Source organism: Scyliorhinus canicula, chromosome 27, assembly GCF_902713615.1.
Source record: "Scyliorhinus canicula chromosome 27, sScyCan1.1, whole genome shotgun sequence".
Classification (NCBI taxonomy): domain Eukaryota; kingdom Metazoa; phylum Chordata; class Chondrichthyes; order Carcharhiniformes; family Scyliorhinidae; genus Scyliorhinus; species Scyliorhinus canicula.
Window position 1 is genome coordinate 13,458,439 of NC_052172.1, and position 19,854 is coordinate 13,478,292.

At 44.3% G+C, this 19,854-nt stretch overlaps 1 protein-coding gene across 1 annotated transcript in view; it reads left to right on the forward strand.

The window, feature by feature from the left end:
* The first annotated feature begins 310 nt into the window (after positions 1–310).
* The window catches only part of LOC119957780 (heterogeneous nuclear ribonucleoprotein L-like), a 52,213-nt gene continuing 32,669 nt past the window's right edge, over positions 311–19,854 (forward strand). The window contains exons 1-6 of the mRNA XM_038785864.1: positions 311–453; positions 5,004–5,125; positions 6,834–7,071; positions 10,681–10,766; positions 11,559–11,655; positions 14,763–14,835. Coding sequence (XP_038641792.1) covers positions 412–453; positions 5,004–5,125; positions 6,834–7,071; positions 10,681–10,766; positions 11,559–11,655; positions 14,763–14,835 — 658 coding nt within the window. The 5' untranslated portion in view covers positions 311–411. The remainder of the gene's footprint in view (positions 454–5,003; positions 5,126–6,833; positions 7,072–10,680; positions 10,767–11,558; positions 11,656–14,762; positions 14,836–19,854) is intronic.

Genomic DNA, 19,854 nt, shown 5'->3' on the forward strand with positions numbered 1-19,854 from the left:
GCACCGCAAGGATTCTATCATCCCGGCTATATGCATTCAACGTGCAACATACAACCCAAGAGGGGCTCCACAGTTTCCAAGCCCTGGGTGCACACTGTGGCCCTTTCCCCCATTCGTGCACTTTCACTCCAATGCATTGACTGGGTCACAGCATTTCATGAATGAAATCGTGCCGGAGTGAGCGGGGCGGGAAATGATGAATGGCTTCCCTTCCAGCCAATTAGAGCGGAGGTCGCTGGCAGGCGTGGGGCCGGATCGGAGGGGGCGGGGCGAGCGGACGTCTGCCGGTGACGTCAACGCGTGGCGGGCCGTCACGCTGGACGGCGGGAGGAGGCGGGCGCGGCGGCCATTTTTTGATCCTCTTCAGCCCCTCAGTCGTCGTGCAAGGCTCACCGACGGCGGCAGCGGAGGATGGCGGGCAGACACCAGGCCAAGCGCTTCAGGTTCGATAGGGTGAGTGACCGCGAATCTGTAACCGCTTATCCCCTCCCGGCTTGGAAGTGCCTCCGCCGGCACGCTGCTGGAGGCGGATGGCGAGAGCTCGCGGTCGCCATTCTCTGGCCCTCCCCAGGGAGGCTGAACAAAGGAGGCCTCCAGGCCCCTAGGCCGCGGCTGTGGACCCCTCACAAAGCCCACTGCAGCTAGGGAGTGGCCTGAGCACCGTTTCAAATAATCTTTATTGGTGTCACAAGTAGGCTTACATTAACACTGCAATGACGTTACTGTGAAAATCCCCTAGCCACCACATTCCGACACCTGTTCGGGTACACGGAGGGAAAATTTAGAATGTCCAATTCACCTGACAGCACGTCTTTCAGGACTTGTGGGAGGAAACCCACGCAGACACGGGGAGAGCGTGCAGAGTCTGCACCGATAGTGACCCAAGCCGGGAATCGAACCCAGGTCCCTGAAGCTGCAGAGCAATAGTGCTAACTAAGAAGTTTACAGTGAAAGCTCTATCACCACCTGAATGTCAAATACATTCTTCTGTCTCCTTTTAACTTTATTGCCCCTCTGCCTTCATCCCTTATTGAAATCTTTACTTAACATCGCACATGCAGTGCAGAAGGAGGCAATTCGGCCCATTGAGTCTGCACCAACCCACATTAAGCTCTCACTTCCACCCGATCCCTGGAACCCAATAACCCCTTTTTTGGTCACTAAGGGCAATTTATTATGGCCAATCCACCTAACCACATCTTTGGACTGTGGGAGAAAACCGCAGCACCCGGAGGAAACCCACGCAGACACGGGGAGACTCTGCACAGACAGTGACGCAGCGGGGAATCGAACCTGGGACCCTGGTGCTGTGAAGCCACAGTGCTATCCACTTGTGCTACCCTGTTACTTCTCCCTTTTTCACCCCCCTCAACCTCCATTTATTTCTCCTGGGTTTTTGTCCCTTTTTGTGTTTTTGGAAGACCTTGGTCTTCAACTCCATGATGGGCATCTCCAAATCCCAAAGAACCTGGGATCTCTTGTGCATGTGTCAGCCAGGAGAGAATCATAGAATCCCTACAGTGCAGAAGAAGCCCTTTCAGCCCTTTGAAAGAGCACTCCTCCCAAGCCTACTGCCCAGCCCATTCCCAATAACCCTTTAATCTAACCTGCGCAACTTTGGACACTTAAAGGGAATTTAGCCTGGTTAATCGGCACATCTTTCAACTGGGAGGAAACTGAAGCACCTGGGAGGAAACCCACGCAGACACGGATTGGATTGGATTTGTTTATTGTCACGTGTACCGAGGTACAGTGAAAAGTATTTTTCTGCAAGCAGCTCAACAGATCATTCAGTACATGGAAGAAAAGGGAATTAAACAAAATTCAAGAAAATACATAATAAGGCAACACAAGATATACAATGTAACTACATAAGCATTGGCATCGGATGAAGCATACAGGGTGTAGTGTTAATGAGGTCAGTCAATAAGAGGGTCATTTAGGAGTCTGGTGACTGGGGAAGAAGCTGTTTTGGGGAGGGGGGGAAAGTGTGCAAACTCCACACAGACACCCAGGTCCCCGGTGCTGTGAAGCAGCAGTGCTAGCTACCGTGCCCAAGGGCTGCACATGCACGGTTTGGAATCCGAAACATGAATCTGCCGGCTGGAAATGGCCATGCCTGTGCAGTTCTGTTTTCTTTTTACATTGCACATCCGTGTGGGCCTACTACATGAAAATTCCGAACTGCGTGTGTGCCGCCAGTTACCAGTCAGTGCATGAACTGTTTAGCTTACTGGCATAAAACAATCTGAACCGAACCACGCATGTGTGGCCCACTCCAACCATGCATGCATGGGAGGCCTGAGGTTCATCGGGTCTTGGAGATGCTGGCCACGGAGCTGAAAGCGAAGATTGAATTTAATTTATTTAGGTGAAGGTTGGCATTGTGGTGGTGGTTAGCGCTGCTGCCTCACGGTGGTGAGGTTCGATTCCGGCCTTGGGTCACTGACCGGGTGGTTTTTGCACTTTTTCCCTGTGTCTATGTGAGTCTCACCCCCACAACACAAAGATGTGCAGGTTAGGTGGGTTGGCCACGCTAAACTGCCCTTTAATTGGGGGGGGAGAAAAATAATTGGGAACACTAAATTTATAGAAAAGTTTATTTACATGAATGTAATAATTTTGAACCTTATTTTGTGGCAAGCTTGTGGGACCTTTGCTGTGGCACAAGCGGCAAGCTTGTGGGACCTTTGCTGTGGCACACAGCGCGTTGCCGTGGTTGTGAACCTCTGGCCCCTGAGTCCCAACAGTCCTGTTGCTGTTTAGTAAATAGTGGTTAGTGCTGTTGCCTCACAGCAGAAGGGTCCCAGGTTCGATTCCCAACTTGGGTCATTGTCTGTGTGGAGTCTGCATGATCTCCGTGCCTGAGTGGGTTTCCTCCCACAAGTCCTGAAAGAAGCGCTTGTTAGGTGAATTGGACATTCTGAATTTTCCCTCGGTGTACCCGAACAGGTGCTGGACTGTGGCGACTAGGGGCTTTTCACAGTAACTTCATTGCAGTGTTAATGTAAGGCTACTTGTGACAATAAAGATAATTATTATAATTGTATGCTCAAAGTGACTATTTCTTTTTATGCCTCTACATACAATTCTGTTTTATGTATTTGTAATTTCAATTGCGTGGTTTATTCTTTTTCATCTTAAACACTCTGGTTTAAATGCAGGCTTTCAAAAATCTTGCCAAATCAATTAGCCTCTGCTCCCCTGGGTTATGGAGGTGCAAAAGTCAGATCTTGTCCTTGCTATTCTCTCCACTTCTGGTAGTTGTGGTGCCACCTGTGGAAATTAATCTGCAAGGACCTCGATTTGAACATGTCTGGTTATTTTGGAGAGGCATCATCAAAGTAAGAAGCTTTGAGATGAGCACTTGAAACACTAAATCATATAGGCTACAGCGCAAGTGCTAGAAAATGGTATTCGAATAGATAGGCGCTTGATGGTCAGCGCAGAGTCGATGGGCCGAAGAGCTTCTTGTGTTGTGAACCTCTTAACTGTTAAGTCCAATGCTATCCTTGCCTCCTGAAGCATATGTTTCAGTGGTGTTGGATGTTCATTGTAAGTGGAAACTTTAGTGGATTTTTCTTTACTCTGCGGCATGCAGAGGCTAACCTTGATGTGTCTGTACGATTGTGATTAGCACTGATGAATGAGCTTGAGGATACCTTTTCCTCTTGATGTGAGAGTTTTGGTCTCTGTTGGATATAGTACACTTGGAGAGGGTGTAACAAAGGTTCATTCGTTTGTTACCTGGGATGAGAGGATTGTCTTGCATGAGGAGAAATTGATTAACGTGCCCAAGTGATACAATTGAAACATGATTCCGAGAGGACTTGATGGTGGCTGTTCTGCACCAGAGGCTCGTGGAAGCTCAGTCCTTGAATATATTCGAGGTTGAAGTCGATTGATTTTTGGACTCAAAGGGATTTGGGGAATATGGGGATTGGGTAGGAAGTTGGAGTTAGTTGGGGATGAGCCGTGATCTTTTTCAATATTGCCTCAGGCATAAGGCTGCTGAAAGGCCGTCTCTAATTTTTCCCTACCCTTACCTTGAGTGGAAAATTTTTGCTCTTGATCAAGGCCTTAAATGCAAGCCCTACTACACAGGGCTACGTAATGTGGATTGTTTCTTGCCTTTGCCCACAGGTTTTCCCACTGGCTAGTACTGTGATGCTGTTTGGGTGCTACTTAGCCTTACACTCTTTTGTGCAAGTGGCCACTTGTAATGTGAGTTTAGGCAGTGAATGGTGGCTGATATTTGACACCAGGAGTTATTTTTGGGTACTATGTCCAACTTGTATGCACGAATGTCAATCAGCGACAGGGTTCGAGGGTGGGAAAGTGGATTATACTTTCTGTCTCTTCTCCCCCCCCCCATGGCAAAACACCACTGACTGTTAATTTCACTGCTGAGGTGAACCAATTCAGCTAGTGGTTGGATGTGCGTCTGTTTGGCTACCACACACTGCGCAATTGTTTTAGCTAAGCCTTTGAAGGGAGCAGCATAGATTATAGAATTTACAGTGCAGAAGGAGGCCATTCAGCCCATCAAGTCTGCACCGGATCTTGGAAAGAGCACCCTACACTCCATCCTATCCCTGTAACCCAGCAACCCCATCTAACCTAAGGGAAATTTAGCATGACCAATCTACCTAACATGCACATCTTTAGACTGTGGGCGAAACCGGAGCACCCGGAGGAAACCCACGCAGGCAAGGGGAAAACGTGCAGACTCCGCACTGACAGTGACCCAAGCGGGAATCAAACCTGGGACCTGGCGTTGTGAAGCCATAGTGCTAACCACTATGCTACCGTGCTGCATGACTGTAATCTGTGAGATGTCGCCTCTAATATTGCGATGATTGGTAAAACTGAAAAGGGCTGCATAACCACCGTTTCTAATGAGTGATCAGATTAAACATTTAATTGAAGAGAACATTTTCATTGAGCAACTGGATTACTGTGAAATACTACAATGATGAATTCTTGACCCATTTTTGCTTCAGGATGGTGGGATTGATGACCTCAATAAGATTTCGCCTTCTGCAGTGATACATGTCCGAGGGCTGTTGGATGGGGTAGTGGAGGTTGACCTCATGGAAGCTCTGCAGGATTTCGGCAATATCGGGTATGTCAAAAGGACAATGTGAAATGGAATACTGATCTGATGTAAAATATCTGCTGCTGAGACGTGAAATTCCTGCATCAACAATAGGAAGAACGGGCAGCCTTGATATTACATACAAGTGCTGTTACTTGAAATCTGGCAACTTTGATTATGAAATTTTCTGAACTTGGAAAGGAACAGAGTGGCTGTTTTTCTCCTTTTTGAGTGACTTTTCTGCTTAGGCAAGACCAGATCAGCATTATGATTTTTCTTTAAACCAAACATTTTATTGAGTTAATCCTAGAACAATACAGTGCAGAAGGAGCCCATTCGGCTCATTGGATTTGCATCTGCTCTTTCGAGTTATTCGCCCTCCCCCACACTTTTTCCTATATCCTTGCATTTTGTTTCTCCTTTAATACTGAATAATTAAGTGTTGAGCTTGGTCCATTGGGAACACTCTTGTTCTGAGTAAGGAGGTCAGTAGTTCAGCCCCATTCCAGAGACTTGATTGCATACCCAAGACTGACAGTTGTGACAGAGCCCTGCACTGTTGGAGGAGGTGCCATCTCACAGGTGAGACATGAAACCAAGGCTCTGTCGGCCCCCTTGGTTGTTTGCAAATGTTCCATGGCACGATATGATGAACAGGGGGTTCTTTACCGTGTCCAAGCCAGCATTTATACCTCAAACAACATCACTAAAGCAGATTGGCCAGTTGTTTATCACAATGCTGTTTATAGGGCCTTGCATGTACACAAACTGGGTTGTTTCCTGTGATACAATAGTTGATTGTGGCTTTAGGGACACCTGAGTTCAGGTGGCAGTGGCGTAGTGGTATTGTCACTGGACCAATAGAGACCCAGTGTAATGCTCTAGGGACCCAGGTTCAAATCCCGCCACCGCAGATAGTGACATTTGAATTCGATACAAGTCTAATGATGACATGAAGCCATTGTCGATTGTCGTAAAAACCTACCTTGGTTCACGCATATCCTTTAGGGAAGGAAATCTGCCGTCCTTATCTGGTCTACATGTGTCTCCAGACCCACAGCAATGTGGTTGACTGTTAACTCCCCTTCAAGGGTAATTAGGGATGGGCAATAAATGCTGGCACAACCTGCAACACCCACGTCCATGAACAAATTTTAAAAAAGGTGCTTTTATAGATGCAAATTTTCTTCTTTAGGCTACTGAAGACTGACATGTTACGTGTTACAATACTGAATGCCAAATTAAAATTAGATATAGTTAGGATCAAGAGCATCCTGTTGGTTTGATGTGTAAATATGATGCTTGCACACTTCAATGTGATGTTTATCATTAGGACTTGATGCAGTGAGTTACCATAATGTCGATTCATCTTTGATCAATTCTGATTGCGATGGATATTACTCTAAATGCTGGGAATTAACTGAACCTAGGTTTCTCAACCCAGTTCCTAGCGAGTCAGCTAGCAATTAAAACAAGAATTTTAAGAGGATAAATGCTTGCTAAGGAAAATGGGAATGTTAGAGGATCAAGTAGGTGGTTGGTGTCAGTTCACAAGTGCTCAGTACGGCATCGAATGAAAGCTAGTGCTTGAATGATTGGACAGGTTTTAGTCCCTCGGTGATTGCTTATTTCAGATGCAGATTGGTGAGCTAACCTCATGCTCCACAAAGACAACCTAAATGTTTTTAAAGTTTCCAGAATCCAGCTGTTAAAAACCCTTGTGCTTGGTTTGCAGTTGCGTGATGCTGATGCCGAGAAGAAAGCAAGCATTGGTGGAGTTTGAGGATATCGAAGGTGCGTGTAGCTGCGTGAACTATGCAGCGGATAACCCGATCTATGTTGCTGGACAGCTGGCCTATGTTTGTTTTTCCACAAGCCAGAAAATTGCCAGACCAGATGACGATGATGACGACTCGAAGAGCAATAATGTCCTATTGATCAATGTTGCCAACTCTATCTATCCCATCAATCCAGTAAGTTTAGCAGACGCTAATAACGAGCTCGATGATGAGCACTCCCAACATAGTGCTTTTGCATAGCTTTCCAACAAGTGTTACATTTACCCTTTGAACGTAAAGAAAATGATCTAAGGTGCTTCACTGGAACATTATAAAAGAAACACTGAGCCAATAAAGGAGATTATTAGGTCAGATGGTGGAGCAATTATTTATTTATAATCTAATTTATAAATTGGGGGAATGTGAGGCCAGAATTAGAGGGTGTGGGTATCTGAAGGGTTGTCGGGCTGGAAGAGGGTGCAGTTATAGGGAGGTGCAAAACCATGGATGGATTTGAAAACTGAACAAGCACGGCTGAAAGCGGAAAAGGTTTTTTGCAAGTTAAATATACAAAAGGTAAAATGTAAGAGCTTGGCTGGGGCTTATTTTTCACTCGTTCGTGGGATGTGGGCATCGCTGATGAGGGCAGCAATTATTGTCCATCCCTAATTGGCCACAAGATGGTGCTGAGCTGCTGTCTTGAACCGCCGCAGTCCATGTGTTGTAGGAATGCCGTAGTGCTGTTCAGAACGGACTTCTGGGATTTTGACCCAGCGACAGGGAAGGAACGGCGATTATTATTCCATGTCAGGATGGTGTGTGGTTTGCAGGGGAAGTTAGTTGGAAGTGACGCTGTTTCCATGCATCTGCTGCCCTTGTCCTAGATGGTCGAGGTTGTGGGTTTGGAAGGTGCTGTCGAACAGTGTGTTGGAATTGTCAACAAGTAATGACGGCTTCAATGAGGGTCTCAGCAGCAGATTAACTGAAACATGCAACGTTGGATGGGCTTAGAGATGTGAAGTCAGACGCTCATTTCTGGATAAAATTAACACTAAGGATGAGAGCAGACTTGTTAATCTCGGGCTGTTGCCAATGAGAGAGGTGGAAGCAGTAGCTGGGGAGCAGAGTTTGGAGCTGATAACCAAACAATGAACATTGAACATACACTGCAGAAGGAGGCTATTCGGCCCATCGAGTCTGCAGCGACCCACTTAAGCCCTCACTTCCACCCTATCCCCGTAACCCAATAACTCCTAACCTTTTTGGTCACTAAGGGCAGTTTATCATGGCCAATGCACACAACGTGCACGTTTTTAGACTGTGGGAAGAAACCGGAGCACCGGAAGGAAACCCACGCAGACACTGAGAACGTGCAGACCCAGGGGAATCGAAGCTAGGACCCTGGCGCTGTGAAGCCACAGTTTCATCCACTTGTGCTACCATGCTGCCAATAAATTGATTCAGTTTTCCAAATATTTACTTTGATGACTAGAAATGTCCTTTAGTACTTGAATTTGGATGCGCAGGTAACTTGGCAACAATGAGGGAATTGAGAGGTGAGGGAGTGCTGGGTGTCGTCAGTGTACTTGCAAAAAACGAAGGCAATTCTGTTCAGCTGCTACCAGAAACTTGGTGCCACAGCTCCTGCTTTTGTTCCTCCTTTCTGGCGCCATCTCCTGATGAACCTTTGGTGCACAAGTCGTTTTCATAGAATCATAGAATTTACAGTGTAGAAGGAGGCCATTGGGCCCATCGAGTCCGCAACGGAAAGACCAACCCACCTAAGCTCACACCACCATCCTATCCCCACAACCCAGTAACCCCACCTAACCTTTTTGCACACTATGGGCAATTTAGTATGTCCAATCAACCTAACCTTCACATCTTTGGACTGTGGGAGGAAACTGGAGCACCCGGAGGAAACCCACGCAGACACAGGGAGAACGTGTAGACTTCGCACAGATAGTGACCCAAGCGAATCGCACCTGGGACCCTGGAGCTGTGAAGCAACTGTGCTAACCACTCTGCTACCGTGTTGCCCAAATTGCTGTCCTGCTTGATCCAGTGCTGGGCTCTAAACTCAATATTAGATCATTATCTGGAAGAGCTCCCGTCTCTTCACATAGTGCTGGATGGCACGGCGCCTCAGTGGTTAGCACTGCTGCCCCACAGCACCAGGAACCCGGGTTTGACTCCGACCTCGGGTGATTGAGTGGAGTTCGCAAATTCTCCCAGTGTCTGCATGGGTTTTCCCTGGATGCTCCGGTTTCCTCCCACAGTTGAAACATGTGCAGGTTAGGTGGATTGGCCATACTAAATTGCCTCTTAGTGTCCAGTGGTTACGTGGGGATGTGGGATAGAGCCGGGAATTGGGCACAGGTATAGAGTTCTCGTTCAGAGGGTCGTTGCTGACTCTGTAGGCCGAATGACCACCTTCTGCACCGCAGGGATTCTGAGTGCCGTGGAATCTTGTTTTAATTGTCAGTGCTTACAAAAATTTTTTTCCCAATTAAGGGGCAATTTAGTGTGGAAAATCCACCTACCCTGTACATCTTTGGGTTGTGGGGATGAGACCCACGCAGACACGGGGAGAATGTGCAAACTCCACACAGACAGTAACCCGGGGCTGAGATCGCGTGAAGCAGCTGTGCTCACCACTGTGCTGCCCCTAATTGTCAGTGCTCACGTCAGGCTTTCATGTTGCAGTTGCTTTTCCAAGACCTTCCGTACTCTTAAGCCTTGAGATCCTTAGTCCCTCAAGCATTTTAAAAGAAATGCAGCATAATGATTTTTAAAAAGCACTTGACACGGTGACCAAATTGCAGGCAATTTGCTGATTCAAATAGCACAGCGTTTTTATTTTTGCAATTAGAGGACTGAGCTTACTCTAGTTTCTCAAGTTTATGGCTAGCTTCAATGTAGCAGTGTTTTATTGGGTTAGTTGCATACTAATAATTGGAGCATGCTTTCTGAGATTTTGGTGCAGGAACTATCCAAAGTACAGTTTGGAGGATTGCTTGTAACTTCCAAGCCTGGATATTGAACACCTCCGGCTGAGCAGCTTCTGTTTTATTTGTGCTTCTATTTCTTATTGCAGCTTTTTCCTCATGGTTTGTTGCTTCTGGATCAGAACACTAATATGTTCATATCAGTAAACTGGAATAATATGAGCAATAATGTTAGGCAAAACTTTACATTTGGCCCCTAAGACTTCAAGGTCGGTGCCTATGAGTGTGATAAACCTCTTAAAGCTCTAGCCAGGCTACAGCTAGGACATTACTGGAAGTAATTTATCACTCTCTTTAGGAAGGATGTGGAACTCCTTGAGGGTGCAGGGGAGATTTACCAGTTTGCTTCCAGGGAGTTGATAATTTTAGCTATTGCATTAGGTTGGCGAAACTGATTCTCCTTGGAGCAAAGGAGATTACGGAGAGATTCAATAGAGGTGTGCAAGGCTTGATACAATTAGACAAGACAAAAAGTGTTTTATTAGCTGACAATCGATGATTTCAAAAGAAAATTGTATCAGCACATGAAGCAAATAAACATGTGAGGCTACAGGGTCTGAGCAGGTGAATGGGACTTAATGGAATACGCAAGAGAGCCGGCGTGGACTTCATGGACCACATGGCCTCTTGTGCCATAAATGACTGACCCTATCCTGTTATAATTGCCTTTTATTTTCAACCTCAGCTCGCTATGTTTTCTGGGAATTGAGAACTGTTTTAATTGCAGCCCTGTGAAAACTGAAAATTATACAGCGCGTTTTAAACATTCACCTCTTGCAACTCCCTTGTTTTTCAGGATGTTCTGTACACAATCTGCAACCCATGTGGGCCTGTTCAAAGGATTGTGATCTTCAGAAAGAATGGACTTCAAGCAATGGTGGAATATCCTTTAAATTCGGTTTTGAAGCAGAATGTTCGGGGTGGGGGGGAGAGGATAGAAATAGGTAGGCTAGCTGCGATTGTAAAAAACGGATTGTAAATACGTTTACATGAAAAGAGTGACTAAAGCAAGTGCTAGTCCCTTAGAGGCAAAGACAGGAAAAATTTACATAGAAGATGAGGATATGGCAGACATGTTAAACAAATATCATGCGACTAGCTTTACAGTAAAAGATAAATTTACATATCGGAGCCGGAGGGTAACCAGGGGGCTGATGTGTGAGGAAGCTAAACTAATTTATCAGCAGAAAAAGAAGCATAAGCGATTAAAAGCCAACAAATCCCAAGACTTCATGGCCAAGTCCTAGGATTCTAGGGGTGGTGGATGCACTGGTTAATTATTTTCCAAAGTTCCCTAGATTCTAGAATAATCCCAGTGGGTAAAGTTGGTGAATACAACACCACCCTTCAGGAAGAGAGGGATAGACAAAATACCCTGATAGTAATTTTTTGAGAAAATGCCAGAACCTGTTATCAAGGAGTTGCAACAATACGCTTGGTATGCCAGAAAAGGCCCTCAGATGCTGAGACCGGTTGTTTGCTCCCGTAGCACCAGTACTATCCAATATTGACCTGGAACACAGCAGGAATTTCATCTGCTTGGGACACTGTTGTGGTGCATTTACCCACAAAACCATTGAGGGGAGCTGTTGAGTTGAGTTATGGCTGAAAATGTTAATTGTCACTTTTTTGTTGTTGAATGTACACGAGTGTATTTTCCTTCATTCAGCATACATTTGACACTGTTCAAAGTGCGCAGAAGGCTAAAGCATCTCTCAATGGTGCTGATATTTATTCTGGATGCTGCACGTTGAAAATAGAATATGCGAAGGTACGTTTATGTGGTTGAATACAGCCTGCGTACGCGAAAAGATTGCGTTGGGTAAACCGCATTAGAGCCTTCAAGTGCTTGGTTTATTCTAATTGCTCTGGATTACTGGAATCTGTTCTGTTATTGAACTGCTTCCTCCATGTCCCCATTCGTTCATTTTCCCTTCTCACTCCTCCACTTCTTTCCTGAAGCTGGTGAGTCCTTAGATCTGGTTCTGAGGGCAGGTCTCCCAACTGTTTTCCCCATATGGATATTCTGTAGAGCATGTTGCGGCTACTTGAACTTTATCCTGCCCTCTGGCATGTGCTTTCCAACAGGTTGATGCACAATGCCAATGAACAGCATGTTGCCTGTTTTTTAAACTTTCCCAGCTCTGTATTGAGGCCAACTGCAGTGCCAGTTTTTATTCTTTTGGGGCGTGGATGTCATTGACAGGGTCAGCATTTGTTGTCCAATCCTAATTGCCCTTGAATTGAGTCGCATACTAGGCCATTTAAGAATTAAGAGTCGGCCACCTTGCTGAGAATCAAGAGTCACGTATAGGCCAGACCAGGTAAGAATGCCAGATTTCCAGGGGGGGGGGGGGGGGGGGGGGAAATGTGGTGCAGTGGTTAGCACTGTAATTATGGTGCTGAGGACCCGGGTTCAATCCCGGCTCTGGGTCGCTGCCCGTGTGGAGTTTGCACATTCTCTCCATGTCTGCGTGGGTTCTACCCCCACAACCCAAAGATGTGCAGGTTAGGTGAATTGGCCACGCTAAATTGCCCCTTAATTAGAAAAAAATAATTTAATAACTCTAAATTTATACTTGGGTTGATGATTACTGTGATTACTAATTGGGCTGATTGCTAGTCCAGCGACTTTACCACTGTGCCACCACCTCACCAGTTTCTGTTTCAAAACAATCTACGAATTCAGCGCATACCAGAAAATGGTTCTGGGACTTTATGGCTGTGTAGTATGGTACTGTTCCGTGCTTTTACCACAGATATTGGTATGTTAGATTAACCTCTGTTCTGGGGTTACCTGTTTCGGTGGCTAATTCTTTTGGCAGCGTGAAATGGTAATTAATCTCAACTCTTGTTCAATTAGTGATCTCTCAATTGACTAATTTTCTTTGTGCCCCTTATAAGACACTTTACAAAATATTTCTTAAAATAAATTCAGAGCACCCAATTCACTTTTTCCAATTAAGGGGCAATCTCACTCATGCCTGACCCTGTTTCTCTGGCACATCATAATTGAAGGTTCTTTTGTTTTTCTGCCTCCGTAGGTAGTTCAGGCAGTGCCCTATTTGCCCCCCCCCCAAAAAATCACCCCCATCACCAACATTCCGAGGCCCTCCTCCACACGGACAGTGACCCAGAGCCGGGATCGAACCTGGGACCTTGGTGCCGTGAGACAGCAGTGCTAACCACTGCGCCACCATTCTGCTCCCACTTTACAAAATATGCTGTTATCACTGCCCCACATGTTGCTCAGGGTGATGTTCATGCCCAACCATGTTTGGCTGCTTCATCAATGACATTTCCTCTAGCATAAGATCAGAAGTGGGTCTGTTTGCTGATTGTTGCAATGTTTAATGCCATTTGCAATTTCTTGTATACTTGAGTAGTCTGTGCCCACGTAGGGCAAGACGGGTTGTCCAAAAAGAGAATCTAATCTCCCCATGTCATTCAGTAGCATCACCATTGCTGCATTTCCCCCATCTTCAACATCCTTGGGGTTACTGTTGAGCATAACGTTTTAAAAACATAAATTGAATAGTCAATTTTTTTTCTTTCAATTAAGGGACAACTTAGCGTAGTCAATCCAACTAGCGTGTACATATTTTGGGTGAGACCCACGCAGACACGGAGAATGTGCAAATTCCACACGGGCAGGGGCCAGGATGCTAAATTGCCTCTTAATTGGGAAAATTTAAATATATATAATGTGATATTATATTTCTTACAAATACACTTCAGAGACTGGGAATTCAGCAGCGAGTAACTCAGCTCCTGACTCTCAAATGCCTGACCGCCAGTCACGAGGATGATTGAACATTTTCCTCTTTCCTGGATGCGTTCAACAATATGTAAGAAGCCAACATCATCCAAGATACAGAAATCTGCTTGATCGGGACTAGCAACGAGCCCAATTAATAATCACCGTAATCATCAGTTTAGGCTAATGCTCTGGGGTCACAGGTTCAAATCCCACCATGGCAGCTAGCTAGTGGAATTTAAATTAGATGAATTAAAAAAATCATTGAATCCCGACAGTGCACAAGGAGCCCATTTGGCCCATCAAATCTGTGCCGACCCTCTGAATGAGCACTCTAACCCAGGCCAACTCCCTGGTCCTAGCCCTGTAACCCTAACCTAGCCTGGCCATTTCTGGACAGTGGGAGGAAACTGGAGCACCTGAGGAAACAGGGAGAACATGCAAACTCCATACAGTCACCCAAGCCCGGAATTGAACGTGGGTCTCTGGCGCTGTGAGGCAGCAGTGCTAACAAGCTAGTATCCGTATGGTGGCTATCAAAGATCATTATTATCAAGATACTTGCATTTCAAACATGACTTTTGTTTTTTTGAAATCTCGATTTACTAAAGTAAAATTCACTTGGTTTGTTCTCATTGAATTCACAAAAAACTGGAAAAGGGTATGTAAATCTAATAGCTCGAGTTTTGCTGGGAGTTGCTTTCATTTTTTAAATATAAAATTTAGAGTACCCAATTAATTTTTTCCAATTAAGGGGCAATTTAGTGTGGCCAATCCACCTAGCCTGCACATCTTTGGGTTGTGGGGGCAAAACCCACGCAGACACGGGGAGAATGTGCAAACTTCACACGGACAGTGACCCAGAGCCGGGATCAAACCTGGGACCTCGGCACCGTCAGGCAGCAGTGCTAACTCACTGCGACACTGCTGCCCTAAGAGTTGCTTCCTAAGGGAACCGTGTTGCGCTTGTACCTCCCTCCTGGAACCAGTCTTGTGAGGGGTGTTAGTTTTATTACCATTTCATAAATTAACCATTTTGCGAAATTGATCAGGAGCAGGTTTTCTGCTATTTTAGAACAAATTGGATTTGCTAGTCCGTACAATTCTGTTTTCTGTTGCAGCCGACTCGTTTGAATGTCTTTAAGAATGATGGTGACACCTGGGATTACGTAAACCCTAACCCTGGTAGACCAGGTAAGGTCATAATTAGTCTCTGCTTTTCTCTCTTGTGTACTTGCCGTTGCTTTCTGCTTTTATTCGGTTTTATTTCTTGTTTGCAAACCTGTGCCAGAACCTCTGACCTTCAGCCACACTTAATTGGCAGGCTGTGCTAAAAAATACCCTGCGCAGTGTCTTTGTGTATGTGGAATGCAGGATTGCAAGCAGCTGAAGTAGGCTTGGTCCAATAAAATGGCAAACCTGAGATTTTTGAGCAAGGTTTTCGGTTGGCTTTTTGTAACTTTGTCGCCTTAGTTCCTCACTTTAAGGCAGCCTTCCGTTTTGCTGAGGGAAGTGACTTTGTGGTTGTCTGCCATTCCTGATTGTCAGATGAAGAGAGGTCTGTCCTTGATAAACTTCTCACGCTTGTGTTAAAATCCCTTCATCACCTCGCCCCTCCCTCACTTTAAAAATCTGCTACACACCTGTACGAAGTCTGCACTCCACCGATTCTGGCCTCTTGTCCTTCTCCCATCTCCTTCATCCCACTTTTGGAAGCCCTGCCTACGTCTGAAATTCCTTCCATAAATCCCTAAGTCTTCCAAAGGAACCCTTTCTGGCTCAGTCTTTTGTCCCTACTAACATCTGTTCCTTTGGTGTGCTGTGAATTTCTATCTGACTATTTGTGAATTGCCTCGGGACTGCGTTTTTTACATTTGAGGCACAAAAGTGTCACGTCATGGTTAAATTTGACTGAGAAGTTGAATGCAGGAAGGAACAAATCCTCTTCTATCCCTTTCCTTTCTGCAGGCATCAACTTGTGTGTTTCCAGGACATTTTGGTGTTATTTTGAAGCGACCCTTTCTTGGTGTGTATTTGTGGCTATGACGCACTAGCTGAGCTGGTTCCATTTCTTCTTGCATAACTTGGCTTCGATAATTGGGCAGCACGGATGCACAGTGGTTAGCACAGTTGCTTCACAGCTCCTAGGTCTCGGGTTCGATTCCTGGCTTGGTTCACTCTGTGTGGAATCTGCACGTTCTCCCCGTGTCTGCGTGGGTTTCCTCCGGGTGCTCCGGTTTCCTCCACGGTCCATAGATGTGCAGGTTAGGTGGGGTGGGATTTGAACCCAAAACCGTCTGAATGAGGCGAGCACTGCAAACTGAGCCAAGTGTATCCTAATTTCATCCTGAAAGATATGGCTATATTTTTTTTCCCGACAAGTGCCCACAGTCCTGGATCTCCTACCAGCTAAAATACTTCCTCTGTATGCTCTTTCCCCATAATATCTTGAAAATTGTGATTTGACTATCTAAATTTCAGGGAGTACAATCCTAGTTTGCATGTTCTCCCTTCTTAATTCTTTTTCCTCAGACAGCAGAAAGAGCCTGATTGATTGCTGTACTTTATTATCGTCAGTCCTGGAGTAGAATACTATAATAATTTAGATTCATTCTGTTTTGTTGCAGTATTCAAATGAGTAGCAAGCAATGCTGTTTCTTTGTTCCACATGCACAATCAATTCAGTTGTTCTGTGCCCTGTTTTGAAGTTTAGTATCTAATTAATAGATAATTATCTAATTAATAATGCGTCAACATGGGCCGTAAAGTCATTAATAGTGGTTGGAGGTCAAAGGTTACACCTTGACTCTGCACTCAGCTAAACTTCCAGCACCCTGGTTTAAGAGTAACAGTGGTGGTCTGTTCAATGTTGGGAATGGAGTTACCCAATCTTGCCACATTTAGGGTACTTAGTTTAGAATTGGTGTGAGCAAGGTGATAACATTGCTAACGTTCGTGCACTCCCCATAACTGCAATTTGTCTCCTTTCAACTTTTTGTGCATAAATATACTTGTCCTCATCTATTCACAACAATCTTCAGCTACATATAATCTGTAAACCGGGTTCCAAGTGAATTTAGTGAAGTTATACTGACATAGATTTAAGATACTTGTATAGCATTTAAAGTGGTGCACCCAGCAATGAACCATATGTTAATACATTGTTGTCACCCAATTGTACACAAACCATTATACTTTGATATTGTACTGAAAGGCTTGTTGCGTGACACTTTATTCATAACTTCATGTTCCTCTAGTCTCTACAGCTACCAGTGAGACTTGCAATCACCAGTGCTTCACACTAATGTGCAGTGTGAAACATTCAGTAAACAAAACCCAAATTTGGCCAGGCCGAATTTCGGTGGGTGCTTGTCCATGTTTCAATGGATTGTACAAACATTTCACACTTGTTATTGGCTCAACTGATAACCTTTGTTACAGCGCTGCAGGATGCTGCTATTGAAGGGTGGGATTGTGGTAAAATGGATGCCGACTGGCCACCGAGTCGGTCTGGTTTAAATTCTACAATGAAGTGCCTTGTGCCCTGCCGTTCTAGCGCATGTTAATTAATACACCTCACTGGGCTCATGTTTCTGACAATCTTGAAGCAAGTCAACACCTGTGATGAAGTTGCGAACTCATGTAAACGTAAACATTTTCATGTATGGGAATGCATAGCAAAATACTAATAAATGGTTGCTGTAACCTTTGATTAACTGTCGTTACAAATTTACACTTCAAATCATTGCATTGACTATTAAGCGTACCATTAATTTTAAAAGACTCTGCGAATCCCTGCCACTCAATTAAGTTTGACATATTACATTGATTTCAAGACGTATAAATTCAAAAGTCTGGTGGCTTGTTCTTGCTATGCGCCTGTGTCAGATATCTGGCTGATGACCATTCCCCTACATTCTCTATTGCAAAGCTATTTGTTAAATTATTGCAATCCTAAAATAATAACCTGAAACTCTGTTGTGGTGTTTCTTCTACATTTGTAATTTCCACAGGACTGAGATCACTGACAAATGTGCTGATCTGAGACTAATTAATAAGTTTTTTCATAATCTGCAAGTGATAATATCTAACTCCTCTCAATGTGGTTATTATATGTGGAGGTATTTAATGACTAGCAATCTGGCGAGCATCTGCTCCTTTCTTCCTATCAGTTCACTTGTACTGTGAAGTGAGGAAGCTCATTTTGTGGGTATGTGAATATTCTCATCTCAGTTTTTCCTAAGCTTCTTTTCACCAAATCTGAGCTGCAATTTCCTCATGGATTCTTGTTCAAAACCTGTCAGCGCATTAACCAGTCACCTCATTGCTATTCTGGGTGTAAATACACTGCACTCTGTTTCAATATTATTATTACTGTATTCACATCTAACCCATAAACAGTCATTTTCAAGAATCTTGCACTGAAAATATAACTTATAAATTAATGTATGTATGATGCTATTTTCATGTCTGTCCTTTACTATGTACAAGCTGAGATGTTACAGAAGCATCTTTTAATTTTACATGAATTTTGTCTCAGGAAATGAATAACGAGCTTCAGTTCACATTTTTTCCCCTCGCCCCTCTCTCTCTCTCTCCTGTTCCCACAATAGTACTGATTGTACAGTGATGTTTAATTAATCTTTAAAAAAAAAAAATTTCCCTCTAGATTGATTCTTTCATGAACAAAATCATCTCAATGCCACAGGAACACTGAACGCCTCTCTCCATAGACGAGTGTGCCACGTATTCTAGGCTTGAATCACCTTGTTTACGCTGCTCTTTCATTTCAGTCAACTGGCATTTCTGTGCATATAGACATTGGGAAGACTGACAAACAGGGATTAAACAGCTGCTGTGTTCTGTTTGATGTTAGCTTTATTTAGCTGCTATAAACTAAGGTGGTAGATGTTTGTGGCATAGCAGTAGTGTCCCTATATCCCTTTACTGAAAACTTACCTCCAATTGGAAACGAGCTCCTAATATGGTTTCTGGTTTATGTTGATTGTTGTGCTGAATCTTGGATTTTTTAAAAAAAGAGCCAGCCATTCCTAGTGTGTTAACCAGAAATCGAAGGTTGCTGGAAGCTTATCCTTTTCATACAGCGAGCCTTCAGCTTTTTCTCAACAGTCTCAATTCACTGACTACAACACAAGATGTTCACTTCTATACACCATTATAATGATGATCGTTACCATCGCTGGACGTGGACTGCAGGCACAAGTTGTCACGTAGCTAGTACTGTGCTAAAGGAGAGGGACAATCCACCTGATCACCATTGTACTCACAAGAAAACACAATGAATGAGGAGACTCGTCAAGTTGTCGAAACCATGAAACACCTGAATAATTTCACCTCAAATATGCCCTGCTTTGCTTAATCTTGCTCACCAACCTCTAACAAGGTGAAGACACTGAAATCATTCCTCTCCCAAGCCTTTTCTGCCCGTTAGCTTCAACAACAACAACAAAACAATTGACACTTTCTTGCTCTACCTGGTGTGCACTGAAAAGTCCGCATTCTGTCTTCCACTAAGTACTCCAATCATACCGAATCTGAAAGATACCAGTTCATTCCACTGGGCAAACCAATCACCTCGGCAGGAGAAGTTACCTCTGAGCTGGTACAGACAGTGTTAAGGGTACACGAAGAGAGCTGGAGGGCACTTAAATATTAAAAACCGGAATAATCAAAACTTTTAAGCAACTCTGGCTGCTTTGTCATTGGATTGAATTTTTAAAAATTAATTTTCTGTATGACACAAAAGGGGAACATGTTGCTGTATTTATACAATATCGTTTGAGAACAATGGTTTGAAAGTCCTATTTAAATATCCACATGAAAGGAGGTTATATTAAACAACAATTCTTTCATTACCTCAGCTGGTTGCTATTTTTGGAAATAATTTTTTAGCTGGTGTATAGGCACTGGTGCTAATCTGAAATGTGTAAATAAGTACTGCAACGCCCATTTAATTATCACAGGATGCATCTGTGTACGAAACAAACCACTTTGGTTTTTCAACCTTTCACTCTTTCTCAGAGGACTAGCATTTAAGAAGGAGACATAATGGGGCCCGAACACCGACCCACACAGAGTTTATATGAGAAATGGGTCACAGCTATATGCCTGAAGTGGTTTAAACATGGGGCAGTGGGAGACATAATGAAAAACATCAAAAATTTGGGAATAGGTAAAAGGCATGGAGAGAGA